Here is a 20,168-nt window from a genome sequence, read left to right as displayed (position 1 = left end):
GATTAGAAAATTGAGGAAAACAGAGGTTAAGTGACTTGCCCAGGGTTACACAGCTAGTATCTGAGCCTGATGCTCCTTCCACTGTGCCATCTAGCTGTGTACCTATGTGGGCATGCATTAGTTAGATAGATAGATACTAGCTGCGTGATCCTGATTAGTAAATATTATAATATATTTACTCACATATATAATATAATAAATAAGTATGCATATATGACATGTTATATATGTGTATACATATTATATATGTATGTGTATATATATAGACACACAGTTCACATACACACATATCAAGATTACACAAGTTAACATATAGTATGTATCTATCTAGCAGTGTCATACAGGTTTTATATCTATCTATCTATCTATGCATACACAGATATACAGCTAGTATCTAAGTACATATATATGTGTACTTGGATACTATATATATGTATATATGCTTAAATACATGTAATCTACAGATGCATAAACTGACTAGCTTATGACTCTTATAGATCTATCATTAGATACTTAGTAGCTGTTTAATCCTGATATATATATATATATATGTATGATGTATGTACATATCATATTCACACATTTATTTGTTTTGTTTGTGTGTACATTAATTTATGGAACCATAAAATATAAGAGCCAGAAAGAATCTCAGATGTCCTCTAGTCTAAACTCCTTATTTTACAATCTAGGAAGCTGAGATTTAGAGAGGAGGAATTGATTATTCTTAAGGGAAAAGATGAGGAAGGGAAATTGCAAGCGATAAAGGAATATCTGGTCAGCTCTCCCAAACAGCACTTACTTCACTCCCTTCTATCATAAAGGAAGGTAATGAAATGTCCTAATGCCTTCTAATGTTTTCCTTGTCCAATTCTGGAGAATTGAGGCTCAGTGGCTGAAAAGTCATTTTTTTTTTAAATTGGAAAATAATTGCTAGTCAGAAATCAGCTCTACTTATATTATTATAAACAGTCTTCCCTGTGGTGAGACTTGTTCTTGCTGCTGATCTGCTCTGTTTCTCTGGGTAGCTGGTATAATTTATGAATTAATAATTACTTGGTTGCTCTCTTCCTATAATTTGGAACCAAGTCATTTCCTCAGGATTGCTGATGCTGGCCGAGTACAATGGAGCTGTCCTTGGTCTTCCTAAGCAGCATGTTTAGTTACCAGATTTCAATAGGATCATAGAATCGGATCTGGAAAGAGTCACAGAAGTCATCTAGTCTAATCCCCTTGTTTTAGAGGCAAAGAAACTGAGGCTCAGGGGAGTAAAGTTACAGAAGCCACAAAGAACCAGAACTTGAACCTAGATCCTCTGAAGTGAGAAGTCTCAACACCATACTCACTGTTTTCATTTTGTTGCCCTTCCTTGCCTGATTCTCATTTCCTTAAAAACTTTTCTGGAAAAGGAAGAAGAACCAACCCCCACCCCCACCCTCCCATACACACTTTAATTCTCTTTCCTCTTCTACTTCCTATTCTTCCTCCTTCTCTTTCTCTTCTCTCTCCTCTTCCCTCTCCCCACATTCCTTTTTTTCTTCCTTTATTCTCCTCCCAACCCCCTCTTTTTCTCCTCCTCTTTTCCCTCCCCTTCCCCTTTCCCTTCTCCCTTCTACACAATGCATTTATCTTTGGTAGACCTTAATCAGGAGAGCAAATAACACAATTTAAATGAACAAAATCCCAGAACTAGAAAGCTGGCTTCCAGCTTGAGAGGCTGAATTTAGATCCATATGAAAGGAGGGGTTCTGAATTCCTTATTCCAGCTGGAGTACACAGCTGAACCTGGGTCTTCACAGATATGGGGCCAGTGAGCACCTCTGACCATCTTTAAAGCACATAGAGGGAGTAAGCTGGAGTTCTGATCCCTCTGATCAGAGCAACTCACTGGCTAAAGCCCAGGCTGGATGATCCCATGTTGTTTAAGGCTTTAGAAAGAAAATCCCAGGACAGGAGCTTGAACATGACTTGCAGTCAAATACATAAGCAATACTGTTGGCAATTGCGCCTATGAGATAAAGAATATTTTGTTTATGCTGCTACAACTTGTAAATTGGAAAATCCTCCAGGAGTGTACTTTTTAAGTAATCTAATCCAGAAACCATAGGAGTATAGGTTAAAGAGGCAACAGAAAAAGGACCACATTTCAGTGTTCAAGAAGAGTCTGAATCAATTCTTAGTTAATTCAAGTTTTTGTTATGGGATATGTTTATATATGTGTATATATATACACACACATACACAGATACATATATTTCATCATAGCATTCTTTCCAAATTTGCAGATGACACAAGGCTGGAAGGACAGATGATATACTGAATAAGAGAGTTCAGATCCAACAAGGTCTAGCCCAAATTTAATAAGCTGAAAATTCAATAGAGATAAATGTAAGGCCTTATACTTGATCTAAAAACAACAACAATAACAACAACAAACTACTTCTCAAGTTCAAGGTTTGGGAGGGTGATGATGAGACTGCAGTTTTTCTGATAAAGATGCTAGGGGTTATAGAGGACTGGAAAGTCCATAGGAGTCAACAGTAGAATGTGATAGCCAGAAAAGTTAATGAAATCTGTGTCTGCATTAAGAGAGGAACAGGAAGGATGGGAGTGATAGTCCCTCTGTACCAGCCCTGATCAGCCCCATTAGAGTGCTGTGTTCCATTCTTGACACTACAGTTTAAAAAGGCTATAGAGAAGATGAAGAGTGTGCAAAGGAAGACAAGGATGGTGGTTGTGGTGTGCTGGTAAATGTTTAACAACCAGCTTTTGGGGGAGGGGCAGAGAATGTATACACGACACACTTTTATGTTGAATCTGCATTATTAACATTTTTTCCATCACTTTCTTAAGTCTAGACAATCAGCAAAACCATAAACCAAGCCCTGATTTGTAGGGATTGCCTACTTTTTAGGTACAAATGCTCACTTTGAAAATTTAACAATTGATTCTCCCAAATCATTGGAGCTGTCTCCAGCACAACCGTGGAGGGGCCATGAGTGCCTGCCATAAAGAGGGTCAGTTGGAGGAACTGGGGATGTTCATCCTGAAGATGAGTCAGAAAGAATGGAATAGTATTTGAAGGGCTGTCATATAAGGGAGGGATTCGACTTATTCTGTTGGGCTCCAGAGGTTAGAACCAGGAGCAAGGGGTGGCTTGGTGTCAGGAAAAAAAAAATAATCTTAACAATGAGAGCTTCTCCAAAGTGCCTTGGGAGGTGGGTGGCTTCCTGCTCATTGAAGATCTTCAAGCAGAGGCCAGATGAATATGTTGTAGTGGAGATTCCTTCAGGGTATGGGTTGTACTGTGTACCAGATGGATTCTGAGGTCTGTTCTCACCTCTATAATTCTGTGAGAGAGATAGCAAGTGAGTTATAGAAGTTCAGTAAAGTAGGTAGGTAATGCAGTGGATAGAACACTGGGCCTGGAATCAGGAAAACCTGAATTCAAACCCAGCCTCTGTATGACCTTGGGCAAGTCCCTTAACCACTATTTTCCTCAGTTTCCAGGTCTATAAAATGGGGACAATAATAACACCTAACTCCCTGGGTGGTTGTTAGGATCAAATGAAATAATAATTATGACGTGCTTACCACAGTCCCCGGAACGTAATAAGTACTATACAAAAGTTGTTTAACATCATCATCATTATCATTATTATTATAGATACTGTAGTCAGTGAGGGCTTCCTGGAGATGGTAGGACTTGAAAAGTCAGAAGGAAAGTCAACTGATAGCCTCTGGCCCTCAAAGTTCTTTCTTTGGCTAGTTGGTCAGTCTAGATGAGTGGCCTTTTAAAGATAGGACTAGGGAGTGAGTTAGAGACAGGGAAATAATGGTGGCAGGAAGACCTGTGGAAAAAGTAACAATCTCAAGTCATTTTCAATATCCATCCCAGAGTCTTCTGCGAATCTTTGGCTACAATGGACTTATACCCTTCTGTGTAAGCAGTCACATGGTGACAGGTAATATTTTGGTATGATTTTCAGAGAATTTCAGAATACATACATATACATACATATATTTTCCCCTGGCCTCTCCTTGTGTCTCCCTCACAGCTAAGGACTTTTCAAAAAAAATCCTTGGAGGATGGACATGGAAAGATGCTACCAGGGAACAAGTAGCTACATTCAATTACCCCAACAGAATAGTGCCCATTTTTATATCAGTCCTGTATCTGACAGTCTTAAACATCCGCAACAGATAGGAGAACTAAGAATAAAGCCAGTGAAGCCTCCTAGTCTCCTAACTAACTGCCATAAAATCATTGTACTGAAGTTCACACACTTTTCTCAGAAGACAACCTTCCTCTTCCCAAGCCTAACCTCTGAGCATATGAATTCTTACATTAAATATAATTTTATCATCTTGGTCATCAGAATAGAAGTAACAATTAGGAGGTGAGAGAAGGGGTAGTAGAGGTAGTCACATGGTTAGCAGCAAAAGTGGCAGCTGCAAAGAAGGGAGAGATAAAATTATGGAAATCTGACACAACAAGCAACTAAAAATGGTACAATTCAGGACCATTTAGAATATGGGCAAACAGTCCTATGCTTCACTACATTCTCTGAGGCCACAACTATAGTATCACCAAGCATAAAGAAGGAAGTTCTTAATGATGTCAGAGTCATCAGAAGAAGTTTAAATGATGTTTATTCAATGTTCTCTATAGAAGAATGCAATGAAGGGTACAAAACTGCTTTAGAAATACTACCATCAGAAATGGTTTAAAACAGAGAAAGCTTTTGGTGTTTAAAGACCTTCAGGTATCTAGAAAATTCACTATGTGGAACATTCCTTTTCCAATGTTAGATAGATACATAGATAGACAGACAAATATGATAGAATAGATAGATGGATAGACAGATGTAGATACAATAGACAAATATGAAAGATGGATAGATAGATAGATAAATATGATAGAATAGATAAATGGATAGATAGATATGATAGACAAATATAATAGGATAGATGGATAGATAGACATGGTAGAGAGACAAATATGATAGATACAGATATGATAGATAGATATAATACAAAGCCAGATATGTAGACAGATATATAGACAGATATGATAGAATGGACAGGCATATATATGTAAGTAGGAAGAGATCCAGGAGAGAATGGTATCTTGAAAACCAAGAGAGAAGAGAGAATTAAAGAAAAAAGGGTGCTCAACAGTGTCAAAGACTGCAGAGAGGTTAAGGAATTGGTAGAAGGCATGTGCACATTAGGAATTCTCTAAACAAATGAAATCAGAGATCTAGACTTGAGTATCCCCTACTTTAATGCAGTTTGGATTCTCAAAATATACATATTTCTTGGACAGCAGAAAATAATCCCTGAAATTATTAATTGTCTTAGGTATCACCAAGAGAATGTCATAACCCAGACAGAAAAAAAACACCCATATGGTGATATGAGGAAGAGATAGATATTATTCCATGCACAGAAAGGCAGGTCTCCACTTGGATTGAGGTCCAGTAATGTAATGATTCCTCACCCTCTTAAATCACTCTGATAGATCAGCTGTATTGTGATTCCATAATGTGCAACTAGGGCAGAGTTTTGAAAATCTGTGGGTTTTTTTTTTTCTACTTTTCTAGAAAGAATTGATCATTCATATTTATCGAACCCTTCAAATGCTAGCCTTTGGAAAGGTCAATATTGATCACTGTAGTCTCTCAGGTTGTATGGCTCTTTACTGTACATACATATGAGTCCCCTTTCTGAGACTGCTGTTGTTTTTGGTAGCATAAGAGATGATACAGAAGGGATCATGTTTCTGAGCTTCTAACCAAGCATTTTTGCTGACTATAACCAAGAAAAATACTCATAGAGACATCCCTTTATCCAAAGAACTCCATGAATGCTATGATAGCCTTTCCCAACCCTTCTTAATTCTAGTGCCTTCCCTCTGTTAATTATTCCCTATTTATTCTTTATATGGTTTGTTTGTATATATTGTATATGTGTGTGTATGTATATGTATAGGTCTCTCTCTCTCTCTCTCTCTCTATATATATATATATATATGTATGTATTTTTGTTTGCATGTCATCTCCCCCATTAGATTGTGAGCTTCTTAAGGGAAGGGACTGACTTTGGCCTTTCTTTGTATCCCCGGCACATGGCACAGCGCCTAGCACATAGTAGGCACTTAATAAGTGCTTATTGACTGACTGAAAGAAAGGAGCTTTCGGTGGAATGGCCTTGGCTTGCAATTATTTTCAACAATCCTTTTTGCCCAATCTTGCCACTGCCTTCGTGACTCTTGATATATCTCTCCTTCTCCCTCCAACCCTTAGAGTTTTTGGCCACTTCAGCCTCCGTTCAGAGTGGCAGCTGGTGAAAGTGGACTACAAATCCATCTTCAGTCGAAGGTGCAACAAGGATGACTTCGAGACCTGGCACTTGCTTAATCAGGTAGGCCCAGCTACTTAATTGACAGTTTCACCACATGCCTGACATTGCTTTTGCAGAAACTCTTACTGTGGGTCCTTTTACCTAGGACAAAGAGGAAAGACATGATGAGAATTACTTAGTTTCCCCGGAAGGAATTTATACCTAGATGTAATTCTCAGATAATAAGGTTTTAACTCTTTCTGAGGAAAAGCCACTGAGGATGTCCTATTTCCTTTGGTATCTCAGTGATTCTGAAGGAGGTTCAGTGGCCTACTGGGAGGCTGGGTATTGAATCACAGGCTAAAGGAAGGATGGTAGGGCCATTGCTTTAGAACTGTCAGGGACAGTAGAGGGCATGTAGTCCAACACTTTAATTTTTACAGGTGAGGAAACTGTGACCCCAAGATGTTAAGTGACTTCTATAAGGTTTCATGGGTAATAAGTAGAAAAATTGGAATTTGAGCCCAGATAGAACTTTTGACTCCAAACTCCAGTGCTCTTTCTACAAAGTTGTGATGATCTGAACCACATAAAATGATTTGACTTAAAACTGATACAATTGTCATTTAGTATAATAGTTATTGTTTAGTCATTTTCAGTTGTATTTGACCTTCTTGACCTCATTTGGGGTTTTCTTGGCAAAGATACTGGAGTGGTTTGCTATTTTCTTCTCCAGCTCATTTTATAGATGAAGAAACTGAGGCAAACGGGGTTAAGTGACTTGCCCAGGGTCACCCAGCTAGTAAGTGTCTGAGGCTGGATTTGAACTTAAGATGAGTTTTCCTGACTCTAAGCCAGCACTCTATCCCTGTGCCATCTAGCTGCCCTTAGTGCAATAATCGCACAGTAATTAGATAGGAAGTAACTAAATTACCAAAATGGGGGTCCTTTCTGCTCCATGGTAGTGCTTCACTAGAGCCCAGTAAAGTTGTTAGATGCCGGTGCGTTGTGGGTGGAAAATGACCTGTATTACCTCTGCCCTTTGTAGAGTACAGGAAAGACATTGCAATAGTTTTGCCTTTTGGCAGCAGCCTGGGTGGCCAGTCTTACCCTGTTATTCCTTCTCCTCAGTAGGAAGAGCTTCATGAGCTTTATTCTCACACCAAATGTAATTTGAGGATGGTGGGTCTGAGGTTTTTTCAGCATGAGCCTGACATGGGGCATCGGTTAAATGATAGAACAATAGACATAATATTAGCCGAGAAGCCATCCTCCTCTCTCCCACCCCCCGCCCTTTCACTATGGCTTCTTTTTTACAGGGAGAACCTTGTGTCATGGGGGAAAGGAAGATATTCAAGAAACGCAAGCCAGGAGCACAGTGTGCATTAGGACGTGATTACTCTGGAACTGTGGTCTCTGAACCATGCATCTGTGCAGACTGGGACTTTGAATGGTGAGTCTATTTGGTTTCCTTTACCATTGGTTTACAGATATGGCCTTCTGCCCCTGGGGTAGAGGCAGGATAAGGACAAGAAGCATGCTGTATGTCAGTCAGACTGCCAGCTTTGGTCCCAAGCTGTTCATCACAGTGGGATTACTGCATGCAGGGACAGAAGTCAAGGGAACAAGGCATTTTCAGAACAGATAATTTCACCTGTCCAAGGGGTGGGGAGGGGAATGACTGGGCGAGCCTAACCGTACTTCAGAAAAAGGTGTTACAGAAGTTGAGGCTAGAACCTAAAAGTCCTTCGCTGCCCCCAGACCACAGAGGATAAATCCATGGCAGCTGTTAACATACCAACTGAACAATTAACTGCGAACTTCTGAGTGTGTTGGTTCAGTTGTTGATGTGAACATGAATGAATGAATGAATAAAATAACATTTTTTAAGTTCTTACTATATACTGAGCATTGGGGAAATAATCCCTGCCCTTAAGATGCTCACATTTTAATAGGAGACAATACATATAGGAAGTGATGGCTAAGTTGGGGTATTTTGCTTTGGAGAGGCACATGTATGCTGAGTAGGGCCATAAGGGAGTGGATTGACATACTCTTTCCAGTAGCTTTGAATCTGAATGAATGAAATGAAAAGTATTTAAGTACTTATGTACAAACCATGATTCCAGAAGTGAAGAGGGATGGGGGGGGAAGGGCAGCTGATGAGAAGATGACCAGGGCATAAGGTGAGGCATAACTAAGGCTGCTTAGAAATATTGGGCCACAGCCCTCACATCCCCGGCCCCAGAGCTTCCTTTGGAAACCCAGCCTGTGTAGCCACTAGCCAGAATTGAGACAACGATTCACAATCTGAGACCGTGGGGTGAGAAAACTCCAGAGATACATCTGTGCTCCAAGATCAGAGCCACCTCAGGTGGTTTCAGTCACAAAGAATTGCTAAAAATATGGAAGGGGCTTTTTTACTGTATGTGGATGCAGGACAAACCTCTCCTACAGGAGCAACTTGGAAATACAATTTCCTAGCTCATTCATGTTTTTCAGAACACAGAAAAACAGCACCTATTTGTTCAGACATTTTTGGCAAACCATGAACCATGAGTGGATTGGAATAGACAGATTGCACCTGGATAAGTTCTACATGCTGATGCATCTTCTTCTGAACCAATACTTTGAGGCATCAAAAAGAAATGAATGGGAGGAAAGTCATGTTGAGCTACTTCTGGATATCCTAATGAAAGACAGTCAGGCACCTACCTGGTGGAGTAAAGGCCCACTTCATTGATGTATACGTGGAAGAGCAGACTACAGTAGGAGCAGAGGAGCTTACAGTAGATCCAAACCTGAAGTTTATTGTGCCATTCTGCAAAATTGCAGCTAGGACAAAGGATTCTGCTTTGCTGTATAATGTAGTCAGAGGCATCTTTGAAGAAATTTTGGAATAAGCTCCCTTTGCCATTGAAATTTTAATAAGAGAATTAAATGCAAACCAAGAGGACAGTGAACTGTTAGAAGCTGAAGCAGATGATATGACATCCATAAGATTCCCTAGGAAGCAAAAGAAAGAAAGGTAAGGATTCCTCCTCAAGCACTGATAAACCAAAGGTGGAAAAGCAGAGTGATGACCAGGGACACATCAGGTTTGTGCTTTAGTTTAACTATGAGGAAATCACTGATATACTGTTTGAAAGGGCCAGTGGGCAAAGCACTCTTTCCTTGAATAGGAAGCATCTCTACAAACTGGTCAGAAAGTTCCAGAGCCTTGTCAAAGGCATAGTCCTTCAAGATGGCCTTGCTCAGCATAACAAATTGGACAGGAACAGGCTGCAGCAAAAGAAGACTTGTTTGCCAAAATTGAAATTGCGAAAAGAGAAAGGGGAAAAAAAAGATGAAAAGCAGAATATGGAGACAGCTGTGACTTTTGAGAAAGATAGGTCAAGAACTGCAAAGAGAAAGGAGATGAATAAAAGGAAGAATATGAGTATGGATTCTTCTTTTCCTTATGAGATTGGCATGTCTGATACAGCTATTCCTTTAAATTCTCAAAACAACAGCTCAAGGAGAACATGTAAAAGAAAAAAAAAAAGGGTCAAGGACCAAAAACCATAGAAGTAACAGATGGCTTCCAGGAGCCAAATAAGAATGATGAAACAGAGACCCAAAAGAATGGAAAAAAGAGATTGACAGACCTTGAAGAGATGCCAGCTATTGGCGAAAGCAGAAAAAAAAGATGCTTGTAAGAAGATAGAGACCAAGGTACATCAAATGAAAAACTTGTACACCATACTTTGGAAGTCTTACACGGAAACTCCTGATGTGAAAGGATTGCCAGCACATCCTATTATTTCCCCAAAGCCAGAAAGTAATGACATAGGAACCCCTAAATTGGTTACAAAGCAAGGGAAGCAAGTTGTTAATGGAAGCAACCACATTGCTCCCCAGGTAGCCTCAAAGTTTTCTTCAGAAATGGTTAATCTGAGTTACAGTTAAGTAGAACCAATGACCTAGAGATAGAGTGTCAGAAAATAGATACCACTAGAATGATAAAAAAGAAACATAAGTGGGTTAGCAGAAACAGCATTGTTCCTCCCCAACAAGATAAAGTCAAGTTATCCAAGAGGGAATTGGCAAAGAGTACAGAAAATCCAACAGATTGTGATTTTCTTCCCCCTCCAAAAAGGCCCATCAGGAGTGTCAGCAGATCAACAGGTTCCTTAAAGAGGAAAAATAAAAGAATTTTGTAGTTTCTAGGACCAAGGGTGCTCTTCAGATCTCTAGATAGAAGAGTGCAAAGAATACAAAGGAAGGTATTTAATAATTTCTAAGTGTTAGGACTGGTTTTCTGGATGATCTTTGAGGATTTCAACTTCCAAAAAAATAGTTGGTAGAAGAAGTTTTTTCTATCACAAGGTAAATAAGCATTCCAGGATATCATTAGCAAGGAATCACATTAAAAATATCATTTTTTTCAGTAATAAAACTGAGTTGTGGCACAAGAAAAAAAAGAAATACTGGGTCATGTGATTCACTAACCATTTAGGACAATAGGACCCCATTCTTTCATTCTTAAACCAATTCTCTTCCACATAGATTACTCAGAATTATTTGTGGAAGGGGTGCAAACTCTCCCCACACTGCTGTGAACTGGAGCAAATCCTTTTGACCCCAGCTGGGAAGTTTCTCTATCCCAAATGCCAATCAGAATTTGTACCAGAATTTTATTTGGCTGGTTTATAGAGCATATCCCAATTAGTTTAGAACAGAGGTGTGAAATTCACAGCCAAGTGGTGAGCAAGAATCCTAAGTGCAACCCAAACTAGATTAAAATGTGATGGGGAAATGTATAACAAAACAAATAAAAATATAATACAACATAGATAATGTTAATTTGTGATTTTCTAAATCATTATTCAGCCAGCAAGTTTTCATTTCTATTTAAATATGACCCCACTGGTTTAGAAAATGCATGGAGGACATCAATCACTAATTTATAAAAAGGAATTAAGTCAGAAATTGTCAGATTTGATCTATCTCTGAAATTTTTAACCCTGAATTGGGGTAGAGGAAAAAAAAAAAACACTTCCCTACCCAACCAACTTAATTTAGAGGATTTAGCCCACACTACTTCCAGGACTGAACCTACAATGGGGACCCAGACCTTGAAGGTATTTCTTATTAAATGTTTCATTTAGTAAATGATTGCTTCCTGGGTCACTATGTTAATGGATTCTCCTACTATCTGTCTCCTGCACTCTGGATGTCCATCGCTTAGAGATCCTGTCTTTAATCAGATTCGTTACATTTTTAAGATGGATTGGAATTTAAATTATGATAGCAGAACCCTTTTTCATGGTTATTCAGACAGGGTCTTCAGAGTCAAAGGATGGTTTCACATTTGGGATCAGTAATTTTCAATTATTAAACACAAGTACAGCAATATATTTCTAGGAATGTGGGTGCCATGCAGATGTGAAAAGTATCCCTCATAGGGCTTCCACCTGACTGTGAAATAAAGATTTTTGACTTTTCACTTGGATTCAATTCAGTTATTGAATTCAAATATTTAATTCATTTCAGTTCAATTAATACCTAGTTTTGCAAGGCACAGTGCTAGGCACTGGGGATATAGTAGCAAAAATGATATGTTCCCTCCTTGCTGGAGAGATAAAACAGATACATGAAGAAGTAAATGTCAGTAATTTCAGGAAGGAGAGAGCACTAGCTGCAAAGATCAGGGAAGGGTATGACCAGAAGGAGGCTCCTAAATTGATACTTGAGGGAAGCTAAGAATTCTAAGGTAAGGAAGGAGTGCATTCCAGGCATGAGGGGAAGCATGTACAAAGGTACAGAGATTAGAGATGTCATTGTGCATATAGAGAACAAAGTGTGGGCCATACAGAATAAATTGTGCCTGAAGGTTAATAATAGGAAATGAGTGAGTCCAGAAAGTTATATGGGAACCAACTTATGGACTGCCTTAAATGCCAAGTTTGCATTTTATTCTTGAAGCAATAGGGAGGCATTGAATATTCTTGACTAGACCTATGTTTTACAAAAATTAGTTTGTCTTCTGTGTAGAGCGTTAGGGGAGAAGACAGGAAAGAATGAAAGTAGAGAGATCAATTAGGAAGATATTGTAATACAGCTGAGAGATACTGAGAGGCTGAACAAGGGCAATAGAAGAGAAAAGAGGACAGATGCAAGACATGTTGTGAGGGTAGCATCAGAAAGACTTGACAAATGATTAGATATAGGGCAAAAATAATTCCAAATTTGAAAATCCATGCAATTGGAAGGTTGGTGGTGCTCTCATCAGAAAAGAGGAATTTTGGAAGAGAGATGGGCATGAAGAAAAGTTGAATAAATTCTGGCTAGACATGTTGATTTTGAGCTGCTGATGGTATCTCCAGATGGAGGTGTCCAATAGGCAATTGGCAGAGTAGAGTTGGAGTTAAGGAGACATATAAGGGAGTCGTCCATAGTAGGTTATGCAATCACCAAGACAGAACATGTAGAAAGAGAAGTGAAATGGGCTAAGGATAGAACCTTGGGGAACGTTCCTGCTTAATGGGCAAGCTATGAATGATGATCTAACATAGGAGTCCGAGTAGGAATGGTCAGATGCTTATAGGGAGAACCAAGTGAGGGCAGTGACTGCCATGGCAGTCAAGGAAGAGAGAATATTTAGCAAAAGGGCATCATTCAATCAACCAATAACCATTCATTAAGTATTGATTATGTGCCAGGCACTGGGGATTTAAATGCTAAAAGAATGGGTCGAAAGTGAGATGGTCCCTGCCCTTAAGAAGTTTACATTCTACTGGATGTGTTAAAAACTACAGAACGGCGTGTGAGAAAAGGCTATTGGTTTTTAGCAATTAAGGGATCAACGTAAACTTTGGAGAAAGCAGTTTCATTTTGATCATATAGGTCAGAACTAAGGTTCCAAGGTGTTGAGAGGTGAACAGGAGGAGAAGAAATGGAGGCAACAAGAATAAATTATTTCTAGAACTGTCACTTGGAAAAGGAGAACATAGGACAATAGCTTGAGTGGACAGCAGAGTCAAGTGAAGCCCTTTTTTATGGATGGGGGAGACCTGGGCAATTGTATAGACCTCCATGAAGGATTGATGGATACTTAGAGATTGAAAAATGAGAGAGATGGTGGGGAAAGGAGGGAGATTGATTAAGGGAGATGACATATCTAATAGTCCCTCTGCATTTTCTAATGTGTTGTGACTTGGAGGTTCTGTTCAAGATTCCCCTATGTAATATAACATTTGTTTTCTTTATGTCTCTGCAAGGTGTATTGATACCCTTTTCAACCAAGCTGGGAAACTTAACATCTCTATAGGACTAAGAGTTTCATTACATGTCTGTTCTCTGGGACAGGTCTCTTGTTGACCTCCTGTTGCTCTCCTGCACCAAAAGTCTACACTAATTTCTTCACTCCACAGTGTGACCATAAAGTAATGGGACTGGCTTTTTAACACACCAGAATTTATAGATTTGGATGAGTTCAGTCCATCAAAGTTTAACCTGGGGCAGCTGTTTACTGAAGCTACCATTGCTAGAAACATTTCCAAATACATTCCTTGGCAATTGGCATTTTATTTGGCAGGTTTATGTAGCACATCCCAATTAGTTGGATTCTTTCCTCAGGAAGGAAGTATGAGCTTATGACATGGAAAGAGGACTGGAGCTTTGTGCAGGGGCAGTAGCATAGCCAATGAGGTTTATTTGAGGCATGATTATTCCTAATTTGAAAGAGCATTGGGCATAGCATCCAAATAAGAACAGAGCTGGCATCCCAGATCTGCCATTTATTCACAGTAGGACCATGGGCACATCACCTCCTCTCTTTAGGTCTCAGTTTTCTCATGAGTAAACTGAGGTGGGGATAGATTACCAGGGGTAGGGAACCTGTAACCTCAAGGCCACATGTGGCCCTCTAGGTCCCCAAGTGCAGCCCTTGACTCAACCCAAACTTCACAGAACAAATCCCCTTAATAAAAAGATTTGTTCTGTAAAACTTGGATTCAATCAAAAGGCCACATCCAAGGACCTAGAAGGCCACATATGGCCTTGAGGCCACGGGTTCCCCACCCTTGGATTAGTCAGTCTCTAAGGTGCTTTCCAACTCTAACATTCTGCAACCAGTGAGTCATATGAGAAAATGAGTATTTTTATTTTCTAGGCATTTCTTGTTTTGATCCCACGTGGTGTCAGACAGCTTGATCCTTCACCTTATTCACCAGAAATGACTATAAATGACTTTTAGCTATTTCAAAAAATCAAACACATCCTCAAAGGATGTCACCACTGAACAAATTCAAAAGAGCATGCCACAAGTTCAGAAGACCTCTGCTAAGGAGAGGTTACTAGAAATATTTTATTCAATGACAGCCTCATTACAGTAAGTGTTTACCATTCTGCCCTTCCCCAAGGGGAACAAGTTTAGAGGGCTAGTACTCTTTTATATAGATACATTCTATGTGTTTAAAGAAATGCACATACACACACACACACACACACACACACACACTAGAAAGTCACTTCATTTCTCTGAGTTTCAGATTAGCTTTCTGTAAAACACAAGGGTCCTACTAGATGATCCCTAGGGTCCCTTCTAATCCTAAGTCATTCTAAATTCTAAATTTAAAGGAGTAGTCAAATGGGATGAGGAGAACCCCATGCAGAGACTCTTTTATTAGAAGAGGCAGCACCATTCAGAAATAACATATAATTGAAATGATCAGAAGATAAGTGTGAGTATTGTTTAACAAAAAAGTTTTTTTTTCCATAAAGAATTCTCCTACATGGAAAATCAAATAATAGTAGTCCCTTATGGACCTCTTCTCCTCTAGTCTTAAGATGTATCAGTTGAAGAAATTGAGGATGTTTGGTCTATAGAAGAGTTCACTATGGGAGAACATGATTGTGATCCTAAAGTATTTCACGAGCTGTCACATGGAAGATAGGTTCAACCTATCCTGTTTGTCTCTAAGGGACAAACGTAGGACTAACTGATAGGCGTTATTTTGGCTCAATGTGAGAAGGCTGTATGGTAGAAGAATAGGCTGGCTCATGAGGTAATGAGCTCTGCATCACTAGAGGTGGTAAAGGAAAAGCCACATAGCCAGTTATAGAGGTTTTGAAGAAAGCCTTATTTCAGATAGAGTTTGGACTGAGTGATCTCTGGGTCTCTTTTAGCTTGGTGCTTCCTTGAGACATGTTGTACCAGCCCCTTCCACAAGGGGACCATTAGCGGCTTCCTGTAAGACGTCTAGCTGAGAGCAGTTATGTTGAATTAGATATTCTAGGGGAAAAAAACAGCATAGTTTAGTTCAGATGTTCTAGCTTCTTTTTTTTGCCATGAGCAATCTGCTGAAGCTTGTGGATGCCTTCTCAGAGAATTGTTTTCAAATGCATAAAATTAAATACATAAGGAAATTACAAAGGAAGTCAGTTATATCAAAATACAGTGTTATGTATACACAGATGCCCACAAGGACGTTGCATATATATACACATATGAACACAAATATGCTGCATATATATAATATATATGCGCACAAATATGCTGAATACATACATATATGCACATACACATATATAGTATACATTTATATGTGTACATTTGTGTATATATGAGTATATTATATATGTATATGCACATATACATATGCACACAAATATGCTGCCTATGTATGTATGTAGTGTATTTGTGTGCACATGTATATATATGCAGCATATGTGTATATGCATACACCTATACACATGTGCATGTGTGTATACGTGCAGCACATGTGTCTATGCATATGCATACACCTATGCACAATATACTCACATCTATACAATATATACACACACAAATACATACAGTTTTGCATAAATTACATACACATAATTTCATGAATCCAAGATTAAGAATTCCTGGTTCAGTGAGAAGAATGCTATTTTAGCCAATTAATAACCCACCTGACACTACAGTTGAGGAAGATGATTAGGAAATAGTAGAATAATAAGTTGTATTGGGATAGATGAGACCCGTTCCAGAAACCTACAGCCTTACGGGATAGGCTGTGATGCAAGGCTGGTTCTGATTCTTGCTATGGGCTCGTGGCGTACGAGCCCTTTCCCCTCTCTGGGCCTTTTTCTTCATCTGTAAAAGGAAGGGGTTAGATCAAGGGTCTCTTCAGCTCTGCCATCCTCTGTTCCTCTGCCTCTATGGAAACTGAGTTATTTCTCTGATCCAAAGGCAGATCACTTTCAGCTGAATGGCATAGTCAGTGTTAAGTCTTGGAGACAGAAGCAAAGGGGAAAAAATGTCCTAGTTTAGTGGGGTCAGAGAAGAGGGATTTAAATACCCATAGTTTAACATGACAGTTGAAAGGTACAATCTGAAACACGTAGGTTTTATAGCTGCTCAGAAACACTTGGTAGGGGAATGCTATGGTCTCTCCCTTCTTTCCTAGTGCCTTCCAGAGTGGGTCTCAGGAATCAGTAACACTTTTGCATAAATATTGAAGTTTCCATTAATAGCATCATAAATCTCCCTAGTTCAAGGTCATTGTGAAGAACCTCTTTTCAGCAAGCCTCCAACATGTCTCTGACCTAAGGACAAGCAGTCTGGGATGGTAGCGAGTGAAGCCTCTTCCAGAGACAAGTCTGACAGAGATATATGGGCAGTCAGTCAAGGAAGAGAGTACCCTGGGCCTGCTCTGAATCCAATGAGGGCTCTCGGGCAGACCTAGTCAGCCACATAGAGTACAGCATGTAGTGCCTTTTCACAGTATTATCTGACTCATCAGGACCTCTGCCCAGTTTGATGTCCAGTCCACACTGGGACCTCATAAATGCCTAAGGAATAGGAGAAAGAAGCAGCTAGGGCTATATTTGAAGTCAGAAAGAAAATCCTCAATTTGAATTCCACTTCAGAAACATTTTAGGTGTGACTCTGGACAAGTCACTTAACCTTGCTTAGACTCAGTTTACTCGTTTCTTAAATGGGGATAATAATGACACCTTTACAGAGTTGTTATGAGGCTCAAATGGCATAAAATATGTAAAGTGCTATGTAAACCTTAAACTGTTCTATATATGTTAATTATTATTATTTTTTATTATCATTACTTTTATCCATTCTTTCCCAGGTACCACAGTGGGGGACCTCTAAACTCCAATAAGCCATCTTATCCATGTCATTTAGTAAATGCCCCCAGATGGAGGGATTTACATAAGCAAATGATCAAGCAATAAATATTTACTGATCCCCTCCATGTATCCATCCCTATACTTAGTACCTGGTCCCTGCGCTCAAGGAACTAGCTGTCTAATTGAGGAGATGAGAGGCATACATTAATGAGAAAACAATGAAGAATATAAGAAAGTATGAGTAACTAAGCATTAAAGTGCATGGTGCATGCTATAAATGGTGTAGGAGTTAAGAGGAGAAAGGGGATCAATAAGGGCTGGGAAACCAGAGGAGGCTTCACGGAGGAGGTAAGACTTTATAAAGTTGGGCCTTGAAGATAGAATTTAGGAGGGGAAAAGTTAGGGCATTCCTGACTCTAGGAACATCATGAGCAGAGACTTAGAGGCAGGAATTAGCATGGCGGATCTGTGGGTCAGTAAAGGAACCAGTTGGCCCAAGGGGAAGGAATATAAGGAAATAAAATTAGATGTGTGCTATGGAGAGAGATTGGAGAGGTTCTTGAAAGAAAGCTAAATAGACCTGCCTGCCCTCTGGCCTCTAGAAGCTTATAGTTTAAAAGGAATACTTGCACCACACAGTATGAGTTTTTACAAAAAGAAGATTTGTTAGGGAGGGAGGAGGAGGAAGAGTGAGGATTTTGTTTTTGGTTTTAGTTTTTTTTGCCCCAAACCACTTCTGCCATAAAGAGTGTCTGATCTGACTGGAGGCTTGGAGAAAATTACCTTCTTTTCAATGTTTATGACCTTAATCCAGGATTTTACATGAACTGGACAAAGAAAAACTTGCAAAACTACATTGTGATTTTTTCAAATGTTTGTACAACTTCTTGTAATGGTGAAAATCAAGGTTAATCAGTCAATAAATAATGATTATGCACCTATTGTTTGCCGGGCACTGTGCCTGAGCATACAAAGAAAGGCAAGGGCTAGTCATTGCTTTCCAGATGCTTATAGTCTAATAGAGGAGACAACATGCAAATAACTACATATTAAAGAGCTATAGACAGGAAAAATGGAAGAAAATCAATAGAGGGAAGTCCTTAAGAATAAGGGGCTCAGGAAAGGTTGACTGTAGAAGTTGAGATTTTAGCTGGCTCTTGAAGGAAGCGAGAGAAACCAGGAGATAGAGATGAGGAGACAGGAGTGTTGGGACTTGGTTGCCTGCTAAAAATGCTAGGTGTTGTGATAAATAAAGCATTGAACTTATAGTCAGAAAGACCTGAGTTGAAATGTTGCCTCAGACCAGGGGTGGGGAACCTGCGGCCTGGAGGCCACATGTGGCCCTCTAGGTCCTCAAGTGAAAGGGCCACACTTGAGGACCTAGAGGGCCACATGTGACCTCGAGGCTGTAGGTTCACCACTCCTGCCTCAGACACTTACTAGTTGCATGACCCTAGGCAAGTCACTTAACCTCTCTTGGCCTTCCTTTCCCTGTCTGTTAAAATGAAGATGATAATAGCATCTACCACACAGGGGTTTTGTGAGGGTTAAATGAAATAACAAATGCAAAGCACTTTGCAAAACTTAAAGTATAATGTAAATGCTAACTGTTATCTCTAGATATTGTCCCAAGGGTCTGGCAGAGCCCCTCCTACCCCCTCTGCTCCATGCATCGCTGAGGATTGGACTGTAGCCATGGCTTAGCGGGGCCCTGGGATCCAGAGCCCAAAAGCAATCACTGCCTTGCACAATTCCTCCATTAGCTTTGTGGCTCACGACTTTCTTCTCAGATGAGATGCTTTCAGGGCTTAGGAAGACCATGGCAAGGTTTACTCACCGAGGGCCATCATGGCATTTCTATCTTTAAATATTTAGGAGTCTGATAGCTGAGAGAGAAATGTAGCCAAACTGTTTCCTGGCTGAATTTCTTGGTATGTTTGCAGCATCGGTGGGACACACAGCTTGAGAGTTCTAGGCAACCCCTCTCTAGGTTTTACCTCCTCGATCCTCATGACTGACTTTGCCTGAAAAGCACCTTTTTCCTAGAAGCAAGTGACCCTGGTTTTTCACCTAAATCATGCAAACCCCAGGGCTGTGGAGGGAAGCTGGGCAGTTCCATGAGATTTTAATATACATTTAGCTCCAGTTAATGAAGAAGCCCACAGCTCAGGGGCCCCCAGTGATGTTTTCCTTAATGTTGTTAAATATTAATGAGACTTTTTTCCCTCTTTGGGGCAAAGCACTGGGCCTCATGCACATTTTTAATTACTGAGTTACTAACAGGTATATTTTACTGCACAAAGTGCTGAAGATGAACATTTCACAGTAAGATGGAGAACATTAAGAAATCTCTCTCCTTCCCAAGGCAGTTTGCACTGGTAGTCACCCGCCAAAGAATACTAATCATACTCAAGGTCAGCAGAAACTCAGCCAGGGTCCTTCAGTAAACCAACCTGTGGAACTTTCTGGGTACCAGTCATAACAAGTCCCTGATATTTCCACAGATAAATCCAAGGACAGATATTCCAAGCTTGGGGAAGTTCACGATTCATGATGCTCTAGTATTCATTCTGCCGTAACTAGGCAGAATGAAAATCCTCCAACAGAGAGTGAGAAAGGTTGGTGAAAGATTTCTTCAGTTCTTCTCCCCACTCAGAACACCAGCCCCTACCTACTGCACAAATGTAATTCCTATATTGCTTTCAAGGCAC

The 20,168-nt window shown here is 39.8% G+C and overlaps 1 protein-coding gene and 1 non-coding gene across 2 annotated transcripts in view; both read left to right on the top strand.

The window, feature by feature from the left end:
- The window catches only part of SORCS3 (sortilin related VPS10 domain containing receptor 3), a 682,653-nt gene that overhangs the window by 626,470 nt on the left and 36,015 nt on the right, over window positions 1–20,168 (top strand). Inside the window, exons 15-16 of the mRNA XM_027851811.1 lie at window positions 6,306–6,423; window positions 7,662–7,795. Of these exons, the coding sequence (XP_027707612.1) occupies window positions 6,306–6,423; window positions 7,662–7,795 (252 nt within the window). The remainder of the gene's footprint in view (window positions 1–6,305; window positions 6,424–7,661; window positions 7,796–20,168) is intronic.
- On the top strand, window positions 14,001–14,142 carry LOC114035865. Its single transcript, XR_003568279.1, has one exon. It is a non-coding gene; the product is annotated as a U4 spliceosomal RNA (small nuclear RNA).

This window comes from Vombatus ursinus, unplaced genomic scaffold (genome assembly GCF_900497805.2).
Source record: "Vombatus ursinus unplaced genomic scaffold, bare-nosed wombat genome assembly UNPS02009205.1, whole genome shotgun sequence".
NCBI lineage: Eukaryota > Metazoa > Chordata > Mammalia > Diprotodontia > Vombatidae > Vombatus > Vombatus ursinus.
The sequence above is the reverse complement of the archived record's forward strand: the minus strand, read 5'-3'. Positions and strand labels throughout refer to the sequence as shown.